Below are 22,147 nucleotides of genomic sequence, written 5' to 3' on the forward strand. Positions count from 1 at the left end.
ATATAAACAGGCCTTGGCACTCTCCACATGTAACCGTTCTACTTACATATTTCTTTTCCACGTCAGTGAAACCTGTCAGCCAACTCATTAATCAGATATTCTTTAAGAATTAACTATGGCACTAAATATCAATGTAAAAAGATGGAGAATACATTCAATCATTAACAAAGAAACTCATGTCATTAAGAAACAAATCTTATAGTAAAAACAAAATTAAAAGAAATGATATATATATATATATATATATATATATATATATATATATATATATATATATATATATATATATATATATATATATATATATATATATATATATATATGCAAGAGTTTTGGAGAGAGGAGCAAGTATGCAGTCGGTTGTGGATGAGAGGGCTTGGGAAATGAGTCAGTTGTTGTTCGCTGATGATACAGCGCTAGTGGCTGATTCGGGTGAGAAACTGCAGAAGCTGGTGACTGAGTTTGGTAAAGTGTGTGAAAGAAGAAAGCTGAGAGTAGATGTGACGGGAATGAATGAAGGTAGCAAGTATGAATTATGTACAAATGCATATATGTATATGTCTGTGTATGTATATATATGTATACGTTGAAATGTATAGGTATGTATATGTGCGTGTGTGGACGTGTATGTATACATGTGTATGTGGGTGGGTTGGGCCATTCTTTCGTCTGTTTCCTTACGCTACCTCGTTAACGCGGGAGACAGCGACAAAGGATATATATATATATATATATATATATATATATATATATATATATATATATATATATATATATATATATATATATATATATATATATATATATATATTACTTTATGTAAGAGTAACATTTGAGAAACTTATGAGGATAAAATAACAGTTCGTATTAACACTATTGTCTGTTGTCCTACAGCGAGTCAGACGCTACCGAATAATCTAAAACATGTGAAGTTCTCACTTCTTCAGAAAAGATTGATTCAAGTCATTTGTACTCTATAGATTGATCTGAGTTCATAGTCAATTTGCTATTTTCAGTCCATCTATGAACAAGCATAACCCAAACTCTGCAACGTATGTTTTACTATCTTATTATCATGGATGAATAAGGAAGCTGTTTACAGAGTATGAACTGTGCTGGTTCTCAGAAGGCTTCGAAACCAACATGAACTCAAACCTTGTCATTGTAACCTATTCTAAAGACCCGTGCAGGAACATAATGTACAACTATCGTACTCCACAGGTAGGCTCTGCTAGCTATGCTGTTGTAAGCACATATATTCATTTGACCATCGTCACACAATGAACGGGGTATATCACTTGACGTCTTGACCACGACGGTATACGAACCTTGAGCAAGCTGGTCGACCCACGACCGACCTTTGAAGCAAGATGGTACAACCCCTGAGCAGGATGGAAGGATTTTCTACCTTAATAGTACAACGCTGATTCTAATGATGTGAATTTTTAGGTCAAAGGTGAGACTATTATCATACCCAAGAGTCGTCCCGTCGTGATTTAGAGACCTACCGTCATGCTCAAGGGTCGTACCGTCGAAATCAAAGAGATAAACAATCCACAGAGGTGTCACAAGTCGTACATCTGTAGTTTTATTCAACTTATTTGAAATGATAATGATACCAGCATATGATGATGGTATGATGATGACGGTATAATGCTATGATGATGGTATGATGCTAGATTGATGGTATAATGCTATAATGATGGTATAATGCTATAATGATGGTATAACGCTCTAATGATGGCATAATGCTATAATGATGGTATAATGCTATGATTATGGTAACAATGATTATCATAATCAGTGACATTAAGTGATAACAATAAAAGTACAATAATACCTTTGTTACAAAAAATTATGACAGTTGTAGTTATGATACAAATGATGATAATAAAAATGATAATGTAATAATCCTATTGATAGAATAATTATAATAATAACAATAATATTGATAATAATAATGATAGTGATAATAAGTAATAATGGTAGCAATGATAATAATAATGATAACAATAATAATAATAATAATAACAATAATAATAATAATAATAATAATGATAATAATAATAATGATAATAATAATAATAATAATAATAATAATAATAATGATAATAATGATGATAATAATAATGAAAATAAAAATTAAAATGATAATATAATAATAATAATAATAATAATAATAATAATAATAATAATAATAATAAAAATAACAATGAAAATAATAATAATAATGATGATAATAATGATGATAATGATAATTGTAATAAAGTTATGTACACAACAGAATAGTGAAAAGGGCCCATATGTAAATGAACAATATATATACAAAGTTATACATTTTAATTTTTGGTCATGATATATATTACAAACTTACAACTGGAATAACAAATGATAGTGAATTGAGAGGAAATAATGCCAGAAACAGGGTTAAAAGCAGAATCGAAAAATCAGCTAAAACATACATTAGCGATATGCTTGTGGAATTAGGTCACGAAACCTCCAGCATGTTGAACATGGTATATGTTTACTCTGTACCATGACCAGGCAACGTCTGTGAAGGTTCACAAGCCCCTTAACTATGACCAGACAACGTCTGTAAAGGTTCATAGCCTCCTCAGGAGGCCACATAGCGGGGAAACGAGTAAACGGATAGTTAGGAAAACCTTATAGGTAAGCGGGTAAGTCAGTAAGTGGGTAAGTGGGCTGGGAAGATGATGAGTATAAAGTTGTTTCGGCAGATGTAAGTTGTGGAGGACATGTATGACCGTATTCACCTGTCAACAAATATCGCAAGTATTTCATCTGTTATCAAGGTATAACTACAACACTTTGTTGGCTTACATGAAAAACTCTGCTCTCAATAACAGGCAGTTTTTTCGACATCATCTCCAACAGATCCTGAACCTTGTGAGGACTGACCATATATCACAATCAATAATATGAACCAGTAGGTTACACTGACGACGTCGGGGAAGCTATCATGTCTGGCGCGAGTGAATGAAAAAAATTACATGAGACGTAACCAGGGACATGATCACTAACTTGTAAGTCAGTGTGAAGTGGATGTTATGGAAGTGAAACATGAGGGGAAAATAGATAATGAAGAGTGAATGTGAAGTTCTCAAGTGAATGAGAAGTGAGATGCGAATAATACCAGACAAAGATACCTGATGACATGAACGATGAACACGAGCCGCTGTGCCAAGGGAATACTGAAGTGTAAATAAGAGAAGCAAAATGATAGATGAATTCTCTATCAGCCTGGGAATGATGATGATGATAATGATGATAATGATAATGATGATGAGGATGATGATGATATGACATATGAGTGCAATGTGGAAGTGCTGAGTTACGACATTGTTGAAGGCCGGGACAGGGCGGATGACCTGTCCTGCAGAAGATGATCAGTAAGAGAAGGTTCTCTTTAGCTTGTGTCTGGCTGCTCGAAGGTCCTGCTTCACAGAACGGCTCAGTCGACCGCAGGGCCTCACAAGCGTCTCTATACTGGAGGTGGAACTCAGGCTGATGGAGTGCGACCTTACTGCAGGAGGAATGCTTCCGTCCACTTCCTGCTGCTGATGGGGACCATTTAGCTCCTTCAGGCGGCCCGTCCTGCTGATCGAAGAAAATGAACCATTCGGGGAATCATCCTGACTCTCATAGTCCTCCCGTACCTGGTGTTGCCAGGCCTCCTCACACTCTGATGGCGTCCTGATGCGAGAGGAGGTGGGTGCCTGAAGGTTGCTCTGGCTGCAGGAGATGGAGTAAACCCGCTGCCCGTAGTTCCTCCGCTCAGCGCCGGGCAGAGGCTCCTGCGGGATCGTGCGACACAGCAAGAACGACACAAACTGACAGTAAGCATTACGATACTTCTCGTTGCTGACTACATAGATGAAGTTGTTGATACAGTACTGTAGCCAGTAGATACAGTAGATGACGATGCCGATTTCCTTGTAGTTATCGCCCTCAGGTTTCATGGAGATGTTGTACAGGCAGATGGGAATGACACACACAAGGTACACGAACAGGAGCTTTACGATCAACCTGGTCGTACGACTTCGTCGTAGGGCCACCGTCCGCTGCGCTGCAAGTGACCTGTCAACACAACACCAACTTACTACTGGAACATCCGGGTAGCCACGTTAACCCAACCTGAGCTCATTCATAAGTCATGTAACCTGGGACTACCATGATGTAGTCTGGGACTACCATGATATAACCTGGGACTACCATGATATAACCTGGGACTACTATGATGTAGTCTGGGACTACCATGATATAACCTGGGACTACCATGATATAACCTGGGACTACTATGATGTAGTCTGGGACTACCATGATATAACCTGGGACTACCATGATATAACCTGGGACTACCATGATATAACCTGGGACTACCATGATATAACCTGGGACTACCATGATATAACCTGGGACTACTATGATGTAGTCTGGGACTACCATGATATAACCTGGGACTACCATGATATAACCTGGGACTACTATGATGTAGTGTGGGACTACCATGATATAACCTGGTACTACTATGATGTAGTGTGGGACTACCATGATGTAGTCTGGGACTACCATGATATAACCTGGGACTACCATGATATAACCTGGGACTACCATGATATAACCTGGGACTACCATGATATAACCTGGGACTACCATGATATAACCTGGGACTACCATAATGTAGTCTGGGACTACCATGATATAACCTGGGACTACCATGATATAACCTGGGACTACTATGATGTAGTGTGGGACTACCATGATATAACCTGGTACTACTATGATGTAGTGTGGGACTACCATGATATAGTCTGGGACTACCATGATATAACCTGGGACTACCATGATATAACCTGGGACTACTATGATGTAGTCTGGGACTACCATGATATAACCTGGGACTACCATGATATAACCTGGGACTACTATGATGTAGTGTGGGACTACCATGATATAACCTGGGACTACTATGATGTAGTGTGGGACTACCATGATATAGTCTGGGACTACCATGATATAACCTGGGACTACCATGATATAACCTGGGACTACTATGATGTAGTCTGGGACTACCATGATATAACCTGGGACTACCATGATATAACCTGGGACTACTATGATGTAGTCTGGGACTACCATGATATAACCTGGGACTACCATGATATAACCTGGGACTACCATGATATAACCTGGGACTACCATGATGTAGTCTGGGACTACCATGATATAACCTGGGACTACCATGATATAACCTGGGACTACCATGATATAACCTGGGACTACCATGATGTAGTCTGGGACTACCATGATATAACCTGGGACTACCATGATATAACCTGGGACTACTATGATGTAGTGTGGGACTACCATGATATAACCTGGGACTACTATGATGTAGTCTGGGACTACCATGATATAGTCTGGGACTACCATGATATAACCTGGGACTACCATGATATAACCTGGGACTACTATGATGTAGTCTGGGACTACCATGATATAACCTGGGACTACCATGATATAACCTGGGACTACTATGATGTAGTGTGGGACTACCATGATATAACCTGGGACTACTATGATGTAGTGTGGGACTACCATGATATAGTCTGGGACTACCATGATATAACCTGGGACTACCATGATATAACCTGGGACTACTATGATGTAGTCTGGGACTACCATGATATAACCTGGGACTACCATGATATAACCTGGGACTACTATGATGTAGTCTGGGACTACCATGATATAACCTGGGACTACCATGATATAACCTGGGACTACTATGATGTAGTCTGGGACTACCATGATATAACCTGGGACTACCATGATATAACCTGGGACTACTATGATGTAGTCTGGGACTACCATGATATAACCTGGGACTACTATGATGTAGTCTGGGACTACCATGATATAACCTGGGACTACTATGATGTAGTGTGGGACTACCATGATATAGTCTGGGACTACCATGATGTAGTCTAGCACTACCATGATGTAGTCTGGGACTACCATGATGTAGTCTGGGACTACCATGATGTAGTCTGGGACTACCATGATGTAGTCTGGGACTACCATGATGTAGTCTGGGACTACCATGATGTAGTCTGGGACTACCATGATGTAGTCTGGGACTACAAGTGATATACAAAAGTTCCTGAGTCAAGAGGGATGAGGACGTGTCCACAAACACAAACAGAAATGAATCATGTATTGCCTGGTAGCCGTGGCCTTCCCACCCATGGTGTGGCCTTCCCACCCATGGTGTGGCCTTCCCACCCATGGTGTGGCCTTCCCACTCATGGTGTGGCCTTCCCACCCATGGTGTGGCCTTCCCACCCATGGTGTGGCCTTCCCACTCATGGTGTGGCCTTCCCACCCATGGTGTGGCCTTCCCACCCATGTGTGGCCTTCCCACCCATGGTGTGGCCTTCCCACCCATGGTGTGGCCTTCCCACCCATGGTGTGGCCTTCCCACCCATGGTGTGGCCTTCCCACCCATGGTGTGGCCTTCCCACCCATGGTGTGGCCTTCCCACCCATGGTGTGGCCTTCCCACCCATGGTGTGGCCTTCCCACCCATGGTGTGGCCTTCCCACCCATGGTGTGGCCTTCCCACCCATGGTGTGGCCTTCCCACCCATGGTGTGGCCTTCCCACCCATGGTGTGGCCTTCCCACCCATGGTGTGGCCTTCCCACCCATGGTGTGGCCTTCCCACCCATGGTGTGGCCTTCCCACCCATGGTGTGGCCTTCCCACCCATGGCTCGTGTGCCTTCCCACCCATGGTGTGGCCTTCCCACCCATGGTGTGGCCTTCCCACCCATGGTGTGGCCTTCCCACCATGGTGTGGCCTTCCCACCCATGGTGTGGCCTTCCCACCCATGGTGTGGCCTTCCCACCCATGGTGTGGCCTTCCCACCCATGGTGTGGCCTTCCCACCCATGGTGTGGCCTTCCCACTCATGGTGTGGCCTTCCCACCCATGGTGTGGCCTTCCCACCCATGGTGTGGCCTTCCCACCCATGGTGTGGCCTTCCCACCCATGGGTGTGGCCTTCCCACCCATGGTGTGGCCTTCCCACCCATGGTGTGGCCTTCCCACCCATGGTGTGGCCTTCCCACTCCATGGTGTGGCCTTCCCACCCATGGTGTGGCCTTCCCACCCATGGTGTGGCCTTCCCACCCATGGTGTGGCCTTCCCACCCATGGTGTGGCCTTCCCACCCATGTGTGGCTTCCATGGTGTGGCCTTCCACCCATGGTGTGGCCTTCCCACCCATGGTGTGGCCTTCCCACCCATGGTGTGGCCTTCCCACCCATGGTGTGGCCTTCCCACCCATGGTGTGGCCTTCCCACCCATGGTGTGGCCTTCCCACCCATGGTGTGGGCCTTCCCACCCATGGTGTGGCCTTCCCACCCATGGTGTGGCCTTTCCCACCCATGGTGTGGCCTTCCACCCATGGTGTGGCCTCCCACCCATGGTGTGGCCTTCCCACCATGGTGTGGCCTTCCCACCCATGGTGTGCCTTCCCACCCATGGTGTGGCCTTCCCACCCATGGTGTGGCCTTCCCACCCATGGTGTGGCCTTCCCACCCATGGTGTGGCCTTCCCACCCATGGTGTGGCCTTCCCACCCATGGTGTGGCCTTCCCACCCATGGTGTGGCCTTCCCACCCATGGTGTGGCCTTCCCACCCATGGTGTGGCCTTCCCACCCATGGTGTGGCCTTCCCACCCATGGTGTGGCCTTCCCACCCATGGTGTGGCCTTCCCACCCATGGTGTGGCCTTCCCACCCATGGTGTGGCCTTCCCACCCATGGTGTGGCCTTCCCACCCATGGTGTGGCCTTCCCACTCATGGTGTGGCCTTCCCACCCATGGTGTGCCTTCCCACCCATGGTGTGGCCTTCCCACCCATGGTGTGGCCTTCCCACCCATGGTGTGGCCTTCCCACCCATGGTGTGGCCTTCCCACCCATGGTGTGGCCTTCCCACCCATGGTGTGGCCTTCCCACTCATGGTGTGGCCTTCCCACCCATGGTGTGGCCTTCCCACCCATGGTGTGGCCTTCCCACCCATGGTGTGGCCTTCCCACCCATGGTGTGGCCTTCCCACCCATGGTGTGGCCTTCCCACTCATGGTGTGGCCTTCCCACCCATGGTGTGGCCTTCCCACCCATGGTGTGGCCTTCCCACCCATGGTGTGGCCTTCCCACCCATGGTGTGGCCTTCCCACTCATGGTGTGGCCTTCCCACCCATGGTGTGGCCTTCCCACCCATGGTGTGGCCTTCCCACCCATGGTGTGGCCTTCCCACCCATGGTGTGGCCTTCCCACCCATGGTGTGGCCTTCCCACCCATGGTGTGGCCTTCCCACCCATGGTGTGGCCTTCCCACTCATGGTGTGGCCTTCCCACTCATGGTGTGGCCTTCCCACCCATGGTGTGGCCTTCCCACTCATGGTGTGAGGCGTGACTACCCACCTGAAGATGGCGAGGATGCGGGTGCTGGAGCTGTAGACCTGCACGAGGATCACGATGTACCCAATCAGAATTAGGATGCAGGGAACCATACTCTCCAGCGCGAAGAACATGACACGTGGCGAGAAGTACTGGTATCTCATGTTGTCATTGAAGTCACACTTGGCGAACTCAGCGTTGTAGCCGAAATATCCAAAGTTCTGAAACACATACCAAACATGACGACACAGATGAACACCGTCGTACACATAATCTTTCTAGCTCATGTAAAAATCATTTCACATCACTAGTCATCACGTATCGCGATCATTCATCATGAGTTCGTCCTGATGTGTCCGTTATGTCTGAACGTGTTACCACGACTGAACTCTTACCAGTAGTTACAACCACCGTCAAACCTTCTGGTCCAATCATCATCAGCGAACACAGCTAGGAAGTCTTGCAGGCTGGGAGACCGACCATGGTAGGCAGATTCTACCAGGCTGGGAGAATCTACCGTGGTTGGTAGAATATGCCAGGGGGTGGGACTTACCATAGTGAGTGTAGGCAGTTGGCAACCCATGCTGAGGAGCCAGATGAGGCAGCAGTAGAGGGCTGTCTTGCCCGGAGTGAACCACCGACTTGGCCTCCGACATGTGCGGAAGTTGTAGATTGTGAGACACCTGGCGGTACGAAACGGAAACTGTAACACTCGGTGTAATGAAGTGCAGAGGAACACAACATATTGTGTAGTGCCAAGCACCTGTCCAGGTAGAGAAAGCTGGTGGCGGACTCTCCTGAGAGAGAGAGAGAGAGAGAGAGAGAGAGAGAGAGAGAGAGAGAGAGAGAGAGAGAGAGTACACGGTACAGGACGACAGGTTACTCACCTCTCCAGAGCCATAAGACCCAGCGTGGTCCACTCGGCGATGGCGTTGGTGTACCTGAGGAAGGCGGACACCATGCAGGCCACGTCCCCGTCCCCCCACGGAGCCTACAACAACAACAACAACAACAACAACAACATTAACACTTCACTGTAAACATGACTGTGAGGAACTCTTCAACTATCAGGGAAAAGTAAAGTTTATCTTTCTCAGATATGAAGACTTTGAAATGCAGTTTAGTTTGAACATTTTTCCATTGAATCATAAGTAAGTAATCAGATAATGCAATCTTCAACATAGAAATGTAATAATTGGTATTAGTGTTCAAAGTCCCTCTGATAATTGACCATAATCGCCCAATATACTTATATAAACACGACGAAACGTTCATTGTGAGATGAGCCCAGTAAATGTGCGTCACATGTATCTACCAGTGTGGTGCTGTACGTCACATGTATCTACCAGTGTGGTGATGTACGTCACATGTATCTACCAGTGTAGAAGTGTACGTCACATGTATCTACGACTGTAGTAATGTACGTCAATGTATCTACCAGTGTAGTAATGTACGTCACGTGTATCTACCAGTGTAGTAATGTACGTCACATGTATCTACCAGTGTAGTAATGTACGTCACATGTATCTACCAGTGTAGTGATGTATGTCACATGTATCTACCAGTGTAGTAATGTACGTCACATGTATCTACCAGTGTAGTAATGTACGTCACATGTATCTACCAGTGTAGTAACGTACGTCACATGTATCTACCAGTGTAGATACTTCCCATTTTCTCTTCTTTTTCTGTTGTCGGTTCAGATGTAGCGAGACCTGCCTCTGTCTTACACCTGACTTTACAATGATTTCCTAAGATCTGCTGTAGTGACCAGCCATCTACAGCAAGTCTCACCGTACCTCACCTGTCCTCTGAAGGTGTAGAGTCTGTAGTATGTAGTGAACATGAAGGGGAGGCTGATGGCGCTGTAGAAGAGGTCGGCGATGGAGAGGTTGATGATGAGGACGGTGTCAGCTGTCAGGTCCTTAATGTACCTGTGGAGGGAGTACACGGCTCAGCTGGTGGCGACCTGAGGCTGCAGAAGGTCTGGGAGTGTCCAGAGGAAGGCAGCACCAGGGCTAGAAGTGGCCAAGATAGATGAGAGAGAGAGAGAGAGAGAGAGAGAGAGAGAGAGAGAGAGAGAGAGAGAGAGAGAGAGAGAGAGAGAGAGAGAGAGAGAGAGAGAGAGAGAGAGAGAGAGAGAATAGTTCGTAATATCAAGAAAGGAAAGATTTGGTTAGATTTTTCAGATATTACTAGAGACCCCGACCTTATCTTCCTCAGATATCATTATCAGTCGTGATAGAAGCGTGTGAATACTTCAAGGGCAGTTTGGTTCAGTGTTGATAGTGATACAGTCAATGTGAATTTATCCTGAGTGAGAAGACTTCACCTCATCAATTCTTGTTAGAATTTTCTTTAACTGATGAAAGTAATCAGATCACACAGCCGATGTGGCAAATGGAATCATTCTGAAGGTAATTCCTCGTCCCTGGAACGATCTTGTATCCTTTTAGATCATAGATATTTTTTTTAAGGTCACCGGATCTCTGCTTGGTCCGACACAGGCCTTTGCTTATTGACGGTCCGTTCCTTGGTTTTTATGCATGGTCTTCTGAGATGAAGGCAACTTCTTATGGAGACGGTAGTGGGCGCGCTATTTCCATCTGAGAGGTGGTGGGTATTCACCTATGGTCCGGAGCTGGTGTTCCATATGGGTCTTTCGGGTCTTGTAAAATAGTAAGGCCGCTGGTAGTAGATGGTCTTCCTCACTGAAGCCTGGGACTCTTGAGCGGAGACTTTGTGTCACTTGGCAGTCCAGCATGTAGGGTTCCAGCTGGAGCGTTGATGGCTCCTGACAGTAGACACAGTCTCTCATGACGCCATCCTCTTTTTTTTTTTTGCCAGCTACATTGGTAGCCCAGGCGTAGACGGTGTAGATTGACTAGGGTTTTCCTGCTCATGTCTCTGTCGTTACATGGTGGCTCCAATAACGTGGCCACCATGTACCGCTTGACTGACATGGGTCCGGCATTGTAGGCGTCCTGGAGATTTCTCTCGGTCTGGAGCCTTGCTGCTTTCTGTAGCAGGCGCTTGACTTGTTACAGGCTCTTGGGACATGCACCTGGATATTGCTAAAGCGTAGCTGCTTTAGCTGCCTCATCTGCTGTCTCGTTTCCCTCGATCCCCACGTGACTGGGGATTCAGTGTATGATGACGGGACGTCCCTGTGGCTGCAGCTCTTGGAGTTGAGCGAGGATCGAGGTGACAAGGTTGATGTTGTCCTTTGGGCGGCTGTGTTTCAGCTCTTGCACCAATGACTTGGAGTCCGTGTGTATTATCACAGGCTTCGAGTACGTGGTGTCTGCGTGTTCCAGGTCTTCGGTGATGGCTACTAACTCCGTCTGTCGTGTGGAGCAACCATCTGACAGCCTCCAGAGCCGAGTATGACCTTGGGTGTGGAAGGTCGCCCCCGACCTTCCCTTATCTGTCTGGTCCACTGAGCCGTCTGTGAAGTATTCTACAGCTTCAACGCCAGTCATCTCAGGTCTTCCTGCTGGAGGCTGGACTTCTTGTCTCCCAATGCTGTGACTGCGAAGGTGGCTGGTGGAGGGTCAGATGGAGGCGGTACACTATACCGATGGTGTGGTGTATCCTCCGTCTTCAGTATGGATGCCGCCGCTTGAAAGGCTTGGATGGCATTGGCCGCCTCGTACGTCCAGGGGATTCCTCGCACTGTGTGGTCGAGTTGAGGAGCGGCTCGAGCCTTGGCCTTCGTGGTTGAGGGCTTGTCTTACCTGCAGATCTTAGCTAGAGTCGCCGTTGTCGTCTGCTTGACGCTTGGTGCTAGGGTGGCTCCCAGTCTCCATCCACATGCAGCAGATCCTGGTCCACACGGGAGCTCCCAGCATGGTCCTGAGTGCATAATTTTGAATGACCTCCATGTTAGTCACCTGGTCATCCCTCAGGTCAATGATTGCTGGAGCACAAGAGTCCACCAGCGATATGATGGCTTCGGTGTAGTAGGTCTTGAGCACCTCCATGTTGGCCCCAGCGGCTGGGCTAGTACACACACACACACACACACACACACACACACACACCTCAAGCGTTGTCCCTTGTGACAAGGTCCAAATCCCGTCGCTCAGGGGATAAGGGATGACACTCGAAGTAAACAAACCAATGTTGATGGAAGCTGGCGAGACGAGTTTTGTCCTCCGTAGCTTATCACTACCAGTCTTGTGGCTAGCCTGTAGCCATGCACTCACACACTACCAGTCTTGTGGCTAGCCTGTAGCCATGCTCTCACACACTACCAGTCTTGTGGCTAGCCTGTAGCCATGCACTCACACACTACCAGTCTTGTGGCTAGCCTGTAGCCATGCACTCACACACTACCAGTCTTGTGGCTAGCCTGTAGCCATGCTCTCACACACTACCAGTCTTGTGGCTAGCCTGTAGCCATGCACTCACACACTACCAGTCTTGTGGCTAGCTTGTAGCCATGCACTCACACACTACCAGTCTTGTGGCTAGCCTGTAGCCATGCTCTCACACACTACCAGTCTTGTGGCTAGCCTGTAGCCATGCACTCACACACTACCAGTCTTGTGGCTAGCCTGTAGCCATGCTCTCACACACTACCAGTCTTGTGGCTAGCCTGTAGCCATGCACTCACACACTACCAGTCTTGTGGCTAGCCTGTAGCCATGCACTCACACACTACCAGTCTTGTGGCTAGCTTGTAGCCATGCACTCACACACTACCAGTCTTGTGGCTAGCTTGTAGCCATGCACTCACACACTACCAGCCGTGATCAAAGCGAGTTTAGAGAAGTAAAAAATATGATGAAAAAACGTAAAACCAAAGTAAAGTAAGCTCACATAAAAACGAGAGAGAAAACGTTCTAATCTAGTGTAATCAAGTGATAACTTCACCGTATTCGCCTTAAACTACTTTTATCAGGTTCCTATAAACTGTCTTCAACAAATCTTACTTTAAGCTGTCGGAAACTAAAGCTTTGTAGGCTAAGTAAACAAAACTGTCTCAAAGTTAATTCACTGAAATCTAGTCTATATCAAACTTTTTAACAAAACTTACACGAGATAACTTGATAACTAATCTCAGGCAAAATTAGTATCATTAACACTTCCGTTAACACCTGTGTGGACTCCATCTGGCTTACCTGGACCTGCGGGGCATGTGGAACTGATGGGCGATGGTGCACACGGTGAGCAGGTTACCACAGGAACCCACGACCAGAACGGTCATGGAGACCACCATACCCAGCAGCAGCGACCAGTCGCTTGGGGTCTGGCAATCCTCTGGCTGGGCAAAGGTCGGCTCCACAGGGAAGGAAGAGGTCCTGCCAAGTGAGGACTCGTAGTCGATCTGGCCAGTCAGACATGGGTACTCGAGACACATTTTCATATTTACTTTTTACTGACGCAATATATGTCTAGTTTTCGTGTTTGCAGGAGGTAGAACGATCCCCCTGGTGACTGTTTACCACTGTCTAGTCTGGTAGATTATCACCACAACGCTAATGTTCTACAAGAGGTAATGTTAGCAAGACTCCCACAAGCAGAGGCTATCTCTTTCTGATGGTTACTGAGCCCCGGTAACACCAAGACCGACACACAACCTTATCACACGTGAAGACGGTGGCCGACTGATTGTTTGCTGCTGCTGCCGCTGCTGCTTCCCACTGGCGGCTGCTGGAGCCTGATATCGTATCAACGTGCCAGGTATTTCGTTGACGTGGGCGGGAAGGTGGCGGCCCGATTAACTTCAGCCACTTCTCTCAGGTTGTATCGTCAGGATTATCTGTACAAGGGAAAAGATATTCGTTAGATAAGAATATGAAAATGGAGCTAAAAGTAGAGGATATTTCCCGTACGACCTCACAAGAGTAGCTCGTGTAGAGCCGAGGAAGGAAGGTCACACCTGCAGCTGCAGTCGCTGTTGAAGACGTCTCGTACTTTTACCTCGTGTCCACCACGCTCACAATCACACACGGACCCTCTTCACCAGTAGTGGCACCCTGAGAACACACCCCCAGCCAGTGCCAGTAGTGGCGCCCTAGGAACCGGTTGTCGTTAACAAGAGCTCAAGCCTGCCAGGCTTGACTCTGGGAATCCTTACACACACATTACACAAACTAACTCATCAGGTCGCCAACACAGCCTTCAAGTGCTCTTATCACATTCACACTACTAAGATTAACATTTAGTAGAGACGTCGGAGAGAGATCGTTCACCGAGAGATAACAAAAGACATCATGTTGTGACCAACAATGACCCGGATGCCTGATGATAACGACACCACTAGAAGACAGAGTAGGTAACAAGTATGACACATAAATATGAAGACTACAGTGTTAGTCTAACAGGTGAATTTACTCCTATCCTGTAGAGAGAGAGAGAGAAGAGAGAGAGAGAGAGAGAGAGAGAGAGAGAGAGAGAGAGAGAGAGAGAGAGAGAGAGGGGGGGGGGGTTAAAGGCGTGCAAGGAATGGAGTGAATTGGAACACTGTGGTATACTGGGGTCGACGTGCTGTCAGTGGATTGAACCAGGGCATGTGAAGCGTCTGGGGTAGATCATGGAAAGTTTTGTGGGGCCTGGATGTGGAAAGGGAGCTGTGGTTCCGGTGCATTATGCATGACAGCTAGAGACTGAGTGTGAACGAATGTGGCCTTTGTTGTCTTTTCCTGGCGCTACCTCGCTCGTACCCTGGGGAGGGGGGTGCCATTTCATGTGTGGCGGGGTGGGGGCGAGAATGGATGAAGGCAGCACGTATATGTACATGTGTATGTATGTATATGTCTTTGTACGTATATGTATGTATACGTTGAAATGTATAGGTGTGTATATGTGCGTGTGTGCGCGTTTATATATATGCATACGTATGTGGGTAGGTTGGGCCATCTTGGATGACAATAACATTCTTTTACCCCATGACGTTCCTGTTGCTAATCGTACGCTGCTCCCTGGAATCTCTTTCGTGAAGCTCACAAAGAACTTTGCTCTCTGGACACAAGCAAGGCATGCACACCAGATGGCGCCCATCATCTCTTTCAGGAAGTGTGCTTGACTTGCGTCTGTGTTTGCTTGACCATTTTGCTTCTGCTTTTCTACCTTGGAAACACATCAACACCGCCAGTACCAGGAGGGGAGACCGTCCGCCTCGTTCCACCTGTCGTTCTGTTGGTTCTGATTTCTGCCGTTTCCAGAGATTCTGATCCTCTTCTTAACTCCAATTTATCAAAGCATCTTGAATCCCACTTCTCTCTAACCATCGATGAGTTTTTCGCAAGGCGAGATTCACCGATGATATCCTTCCCAATGTTCGCTATACCTGGTCACCCTTTCTGAGAGACCTTGAGAAACCTTCGTTACTGTAGACTTTGATATACCGAAAGCTTTAGAGCGACGTGTAGTATCAGGGTTTGATCTTCAAGGTAGCCTTATGTGGCTTCATGCCTCACTCTATTGTCTCATATCTAGTTTCCTCTCACTGAGGCTTGCCTCCGATATGACGGATGAACTTTTCCAACTTACCTCTGCATTCCTCCACTTCTTTCACTTTTGGTCCATGTTCTCCTGGTTGATCTATGTGTTGGACTGGATTTCCCATCAGGGCAACGTGGATAAGCTGTGTGTCTCTCGTTTCAAAATTCCTCCCACCACCTTCCTAGTTCCTCGACGGCCATTGTAATGTTTGTCTCTTTCCCAACACCGCTAAATACTGGAACTCTTTACCTTCTCAGGTCTTACCTAACAGCTACTACCTGACCCATTATAAAAGACGGTTCTTCCACTTCCTCTAAAACTCTTGTATATTTTTTCATTGTTTACTTCATTATCGCTTTAGTCGTCATCCATGTCTTATCTAAGGTGTGGCCTCGATCTAGACTCCTGCCTCCGACGGGAACCTTCACCGTATATCTCAAGATTCCAGACGATGTCATCACTTCACGTCTGCTATCACACACGTCAACCTCCTGGTGAAGACCCGCACGTCATGTGCCATGATGACATCACGTCTGCAATATTTGCTGCAACAATGAGGATTAAGATCTATAAATGAACTTAAAAACGAGGAACGAAGTGGTAATTGTCCACTGAAGAAGCTTAACGTTTTACCAGGTGGAGATGATCTTACGAGGTGGAGATGATCTTACGAGGTGGAGATGATCTTACCTTATCTTACCTTGCTTTAACCTTATCTCACATCCTGAGCCTTGCAGCTGATAACGTTGACCGCTGCCTCGACCCCTCACAACGAAGTATTATCTTGCAGAGGAATTTAATCTTCGTAGTTTGCGTATGTTTTTGAGTCATCTTCCCACACATTCGTGGAGATCTCTGTCTCTGATGACGTAAGAAGAAACTTTAGGGTCCAGTTCTTTCACTGCATGACGCTGACCCTCAACATGGGGGGGGGGGGTTTCGAGGGCATTTATGTTGATGTTAATACACAAACCCGTAGACCATTTACTACACACAACCCCTCAGGCCATTTACTACACACAAACCCTCAGGCCATTTACTACACACAAACCCTCAGACCATTTACCACAAGCAGACCCTCAGACCATTGCCCACATTCACACTGCTCTCCTACACTCTTGTCTTCTTCCTCATGCCATATAACCTTTAATCTTTAGTCGATCACACGCAAACTGCTCGTTAGTTATCGTCACTAATTGGTTCTCAGTAACTACTTACTGATAGATTGCTTCCGGTTAACTAACCATTTTATATCTACTTGTAATGTCAGAGAAGAGCAAGGGCAGCGTCCCCTGCCTCTGATATTAACAAACAAGAACTTGATAAGTTCGCTGAAAAGTTAGCAATTCGCTTGCTATACACAGGCGATGGTGGCCCATGTATGTAAGTCTTGTAGTAATGTATGCCTCAAGCTTTGTCTGAAGTTATGATACATCAAGTGTTGTACATCATGTAGTTAGGGATGGTTGTAGTTATGATACATCAGGTGTTGTACATCATGTAGTTAGGGATGGTTGTAGTTATGATGCATCAAGTGTTGTACATCATGTAGTTAGGGATGGTTGTAGTTATGATACATCAGGTGTTGTACATCATGTAGTTAGGGATGGTTGTAGTTATGATACATCAAGTGTTGTACATCATGTAGTTAGGGATGGTTGTAGTTATGATACATCAGGTGTTGTACATCATGTAGTACATCAGGTGTTGTACATCATGTAGTTAGGGATGGTTGTAGTTATGATACATCAAGTGTTGTACATCATGTAGTTAGGGATGGTTGTAGTTATGATATTCCTGATGTCATTGGTGTGTCTCATGATGTACGTGTAGGCAGGAGGCGGTAACCTCCTCTGACAGCTCAGGGTCAAGCACTTGATATGCAGTCGTTACCATGATTGTAGAATCATTTCTTGAAAAAAAATGGTTTATCGTCAGCTATCTTTATCGTCAGAGACGCAGGGCGCATCTCCTCTGAGGCTTGGCGACCTGAAGAACAAAGAGATTGTTTAACGTGCGTTACCTCTCTCTCTCTCTCTCTCTCTCTCTCTCTCTCTCTCTCTCTCTCTCTCTCTCTCTCTCTCTCTCTCTCCTCGGTCTTGTGTTACTGATGAAAGTTCATATTCTGCAAATAGTTCCCCTCGAACGTTGATGTAAGACTCGAGGGCTGGTCATCAGGTAAGACTCGAGGGCTGGTCGTCAGGTAAGCCTCGAGGGCTGGTCGTCAGGTAAGACTCGAGGGCTGGTCATCAGGTAAGCCTCGAGGGCTGGTCGTCAGGTAAGACTCGAGGGCTGGTCATCAGGTAAGACTCGAGGGCTGGTCATCAGGTAAGACTCGAGGTCTGGTCGTCAGGTAAGACCCGAGGGCTGGTCGTCAGGTAAGACTCGAGGGCTGGTCATCAGGTAAGACTCGAGGGCTGGTCATCAGGTAAGACTCGAGGGCTGGTCGTCAGGTGAGACTCGAGATTGTCTTTGATTAAAGTAAGTTAGCCCTTGTGTCACGCTGGTCAGTGCACATATCTGACAGTAATTCCTGAGTGCGCGTCCTGTGTTTGCCTCACCCACGCCCTGCTATCACCCACGCCACCTTCCAGTACTGAGAACCAGAAGATCTGATGCAAAAATTAATAATGTTTTGTTTTTTGTTCTTTTTATATCTATAGATTCCTTAACATGTCATCATGCGTGGCATTCATCACGATCATTGCAGAGGTGTGGCAGTGGCTCAGCTCATCAGACAAGTTATCAAGTCTTCCACTAATTAGGACTGTCATTAACGAGTGTTAATTAGTTTCTTAATCAGTCATGACCTTCTCCATCCCGGACTTATATAATTGTATTTCAGGATTCCAAGTTATTAATGGATGTAACATAACGGATGTAACATAACGGATGTAATATAATGGATGTAGCATAATGGATGTAATATAACGGATGTAACATAACGGATGTAACATAACAGATGTAGCACAACGGATGTAATATAATGGATGTAACATAACAGATGAACATAAAATCTTAGTCACGTGATGTTGCAAATATTGAAGAAAATGATTGTTAAAATGATAACGTCTCGTTATCTGCTGATCTAATACGTTTTCCATAATGTTTTGTATAGATGCTGTCTCCTCTCGTGACAGATGCTGTTAGTTCTCGTGACAGAGACTGTTACTTTTTGAGTAATAACAGGAATCTAAATCCTGTGAGGCTGAACTACTGGTGATGACTTGTGCATCTTAGCCTTCAAGTTACTGCGTCAGATAATTACACTTGTGATAATCTCTCATAACTTATAACTTGTCAAGCTTTATATGTGTTTAAGGAGATAAGTTCAATGGATAATCTGATTTACGTGATTTTCAATTTACAAAAAACAAGGATTAAAGAAAATTTTTATTCCCCAAAATTTGTGTGAACGTGTAATGGAATGCGTGCACATCATGTTGGCTATGGTTCTGGCATTTAAATTCTTTATATCAAGCAATTGATCTTGTGGTTGTGGGACGGTGGACGTGGCCAGCCTTCTGGGAGCTGGGGTAGGTAAGCATTATAATCCCAACCACGACACATAATGCTTGCATCAAAGTACTCAACCAGAACAAATGGTTTTGACACAGATTTCGATATGAGAGCAACTCTGTGGCCTGCCTTGTTGTGTTCCCTGCCCACATATGTAGCTCAAGCTTTTAGGTAAAACACATTTTCTTTCTTTAATCAGTTGCAATGTTAATGAACGCAAGAACAGGATCTTCGATATGTAACAGCAGATAATGTTGTGCATATCGTAACCTCGTGTAGTACATTGTCTGGTGTGTCGTAACCTTGTGTCGTACATAATATTAAGTGTGTCGTAACCTTGTGTCGCACATAATATTAAGTGTGTCGTAACCTTGTGTCGCACATAATATTAAGTGTGTCGTATCCTTGTGTCGCACATAATATCAAGTGTGTCGTAACCTTGTGTCGCACATAATATTGTGTCCTAACCTTGTGTCGCACATAATATCAAGTGTGTCGTAACCTTGTGTCGTACATAATATTAAGTGTGTCGTAACCTTGTGTCGCACATAATATTAAGTGTGTCGTAACCTTGTGCAGTACATAATATTAAGTGTGTCGTAACCTTGTGCAGTACATAATATTAAGTGTGTCGTAACCTTGTGTAGTACATATGGTTAGGTTTCTCGTAATTCTACACATACTTGACCCATCCACCCACACATCACACAGAGTATAACTGATCTCTGTCTCATCATTTACATCTGATGTAGAGGAAAACAACCTGGGTTTTGAAATCTATCAGTCTGATTCACATAAAGATAAACTAAATCAGTTTTAGGATAGCAGGAATGAGTTTTAAGATGGCAGGAATAGGTTTAGCTCCTTATCTATCCTTGTTGTCAGAGGTTAACCCTTTATCAGATAGTGGACGGAACTTTGGTTTACGCTGTTGTCTTTATCAGAGGGAAACTGTGTCTCTACCAACCCCCATAAACTGTGGCTCTACCAACCCCCATAAACTGTGGCTCTACCAACCCCCATAAACTGTGGCTCTTCCTACCCCTATAAACTGTGGCTCTACCAACCCCCATAAACTGTGGCTCTACCAACCCCCATAAACTGTGGCTCTACCAACCCCCATAAACTGTGGCTCTACCAACCCCCATAAACTGTGGCTCTACCAACCCCCATAAACTGTGGCTCTTCCTACCTCCATAAACTGTGGCTCTACCAACCCCCATAAACTGTGGCTCTTCCTACCCCCATAAACTGTGGCTCTACCAACCCCCATAAACTGTGTCTCTACCAACCCCCATAAACTGTGTCTCTACCAACCCCCATAAACTGTGGCTCTACCAACCCCCATAAACTGTGGCTCTTCCTACCCCCATAAACTGTGGCTCTACCAACCCCCATAAACTGTGGCTCTTCCTACCCCCATAACCTGACTTATGAATCAACTATGTTACGATAAGATGGCCGACTTGTGTCGTATTCCTGTTGACTGATCTTCCTAATGTTGACGCTCTTGTGTGTATCGTTATGGTAACTGTTGTGTACATTGTTGTTGTTGTGTGTGTGTATATATATAATATATATATATATATATATATATATATATATATATATATATATATATATATATATATATATATATATATACACTAAAGTGTATAAACAAAAGATATGTACCAATATCAGGCCAACATACCTTCAGGTTGCAAGTTATGTAGAAGACAATTGAACTGTCGTTTTTACAAACAACTTCGAATCAATTGACTTGATGACGGGTAACTTAGTGCACGGTAACTTAATGACAGGTAACTTGGTGCAAAGTGACTTAGTACCGGGTAACATGATACCAGGAAATGCCATGTAGACTACTAGTGATGACTGTGCTAATGTACACATTTTATGTGGATGTTTAAAGTAGATTGACGATATTGCAACTTTACCTTTGATGATATCTAACTAGAGAAGGCTGACTTGTTCTGTATGGGTCCCTGATGAGGTAATATTACTGTTCTCTGTTATTTTTCTAATCTAAAATTTCTTCACATTTGATGTACCATGTCTCGTCTCGTTGCTCTCGAGAATAACTATATTATGTATGATGATTTGGTTCATCACCTGTTGTTCTATGGTCTGAAGATGAGCTTTATGACTTCTAATATCCACCACTCTTACAGTGATCTTTGAGAACAGTTTATAATCACTCGATTGATATTCCTTCCGTCAAATACATTGTGTTGTGAAAGGTTGTGATACAAGTACCGAAGGTATATGAATCAAAATAACACGTGAATTTAGATAATTGAGACATTGTTGTATGCAGTAGAGAGTGGTGGTCTAACGAAGCATATCATCCATGTAAACATGTAGTATCAAAGTGAAGAACATGATGTGTTGGCAGAAGGTGAACATGACTGGTCAGTGTTGAGCCCCCACGTCTGGCTCTCGTACTCAGCAATATTCACCTAAGATATGAAAGTTGTGTTACAAACTTGGCTCATAATGTTGACTACATACATTTTGTTAGTGTTAAAGTGAGTTACCTAAAATGTATTGTGACTCCTCTGGGTTGTATGCATGTGCGTGTTGTGTGTGTGTGTGTGTGTGTGTGTGTGTGTGTGTGTGTGTGTGTGTGTGTGTGTGTGTGCGGTACAGCAGATCATCAGTCACAGACCAAACCCTGAGCCAGCACCAGCAGCCAC

The 22,147-nt window shown here is 45.4% G+C and overlaps 1 protein-coding gene across 1 annotated transcript; it reads right to left on the minus strand.

Moving 5' to 3' along the window:
* Positions 1-2,249: 2,249 nt before the first annotated feature.
* LOC139759281 (protein trapped in endoderm-1-like) lies at positions 2,250-14,726 on the minus strand. The gene is made up of 6 exons (XM_071681424.1): positions 13,607-14,726; positions 10,285-10,414; positions 9,368-9,471; positions 9,034-9,163; positions 8,505-8,701; positions 2,250-4,098 (listed from the first exon to the last, which is right to left on the minus strand). Exons 1-6 carry the CDS (start codon positions 13,849-13,851, stop codon positions 3,408-3,410), a joined length of 1,497 nt encoding a protein of 498 aa, XP_071537525.1. The 5' UTR covers positions 13,852-14,726; the 3' UTR covers positions 2,250-3,407.
* Between the last annotated feature and the right edge of the window lie 7,421 nt (positions 14,727-22,147).

This window comes from Panulirus ornatus, chromosome 32, assembly GCF_036320965.1.
Source record: "Panulirus ornatus isolate Po-2019 chromosome 32, ASM3632096v1, whole genome shotgun sequence".
Classification (NCBI taxonomy): domain Eukaryota; kingdom Metazoa; phylum Arthropoda; class Malacostraca; order Decapoda; family Palinuridae; genus Panulirus; species Panulirus ornatus.

Excerpts from the sequence above, each read along its gene's own strand:
- LOC139759281 (XM_071681424.1), bottom strand. The coding sequence starts at position 13,851 with ATGAAAATGTGTCTCGAGTACCCATGTCTGACTGGCCAGATCGACTAC. Across the intron at positions 10,415-13,606 it reads CACATGCCCCGCAGGTCCAG|GTACATTAAGGACCTGACAG; the intron begins GTAAGCCAGATG and ends CTCCCTCCACAG. Across the intron at positions 4,099-8,504 it reads CGCATCCTCGCCATCTTCAG|GTCACTTGCAGCGCAGCGGA; the intron begins GTGGGTAGTCAC and ends TTGTGTTGACAG.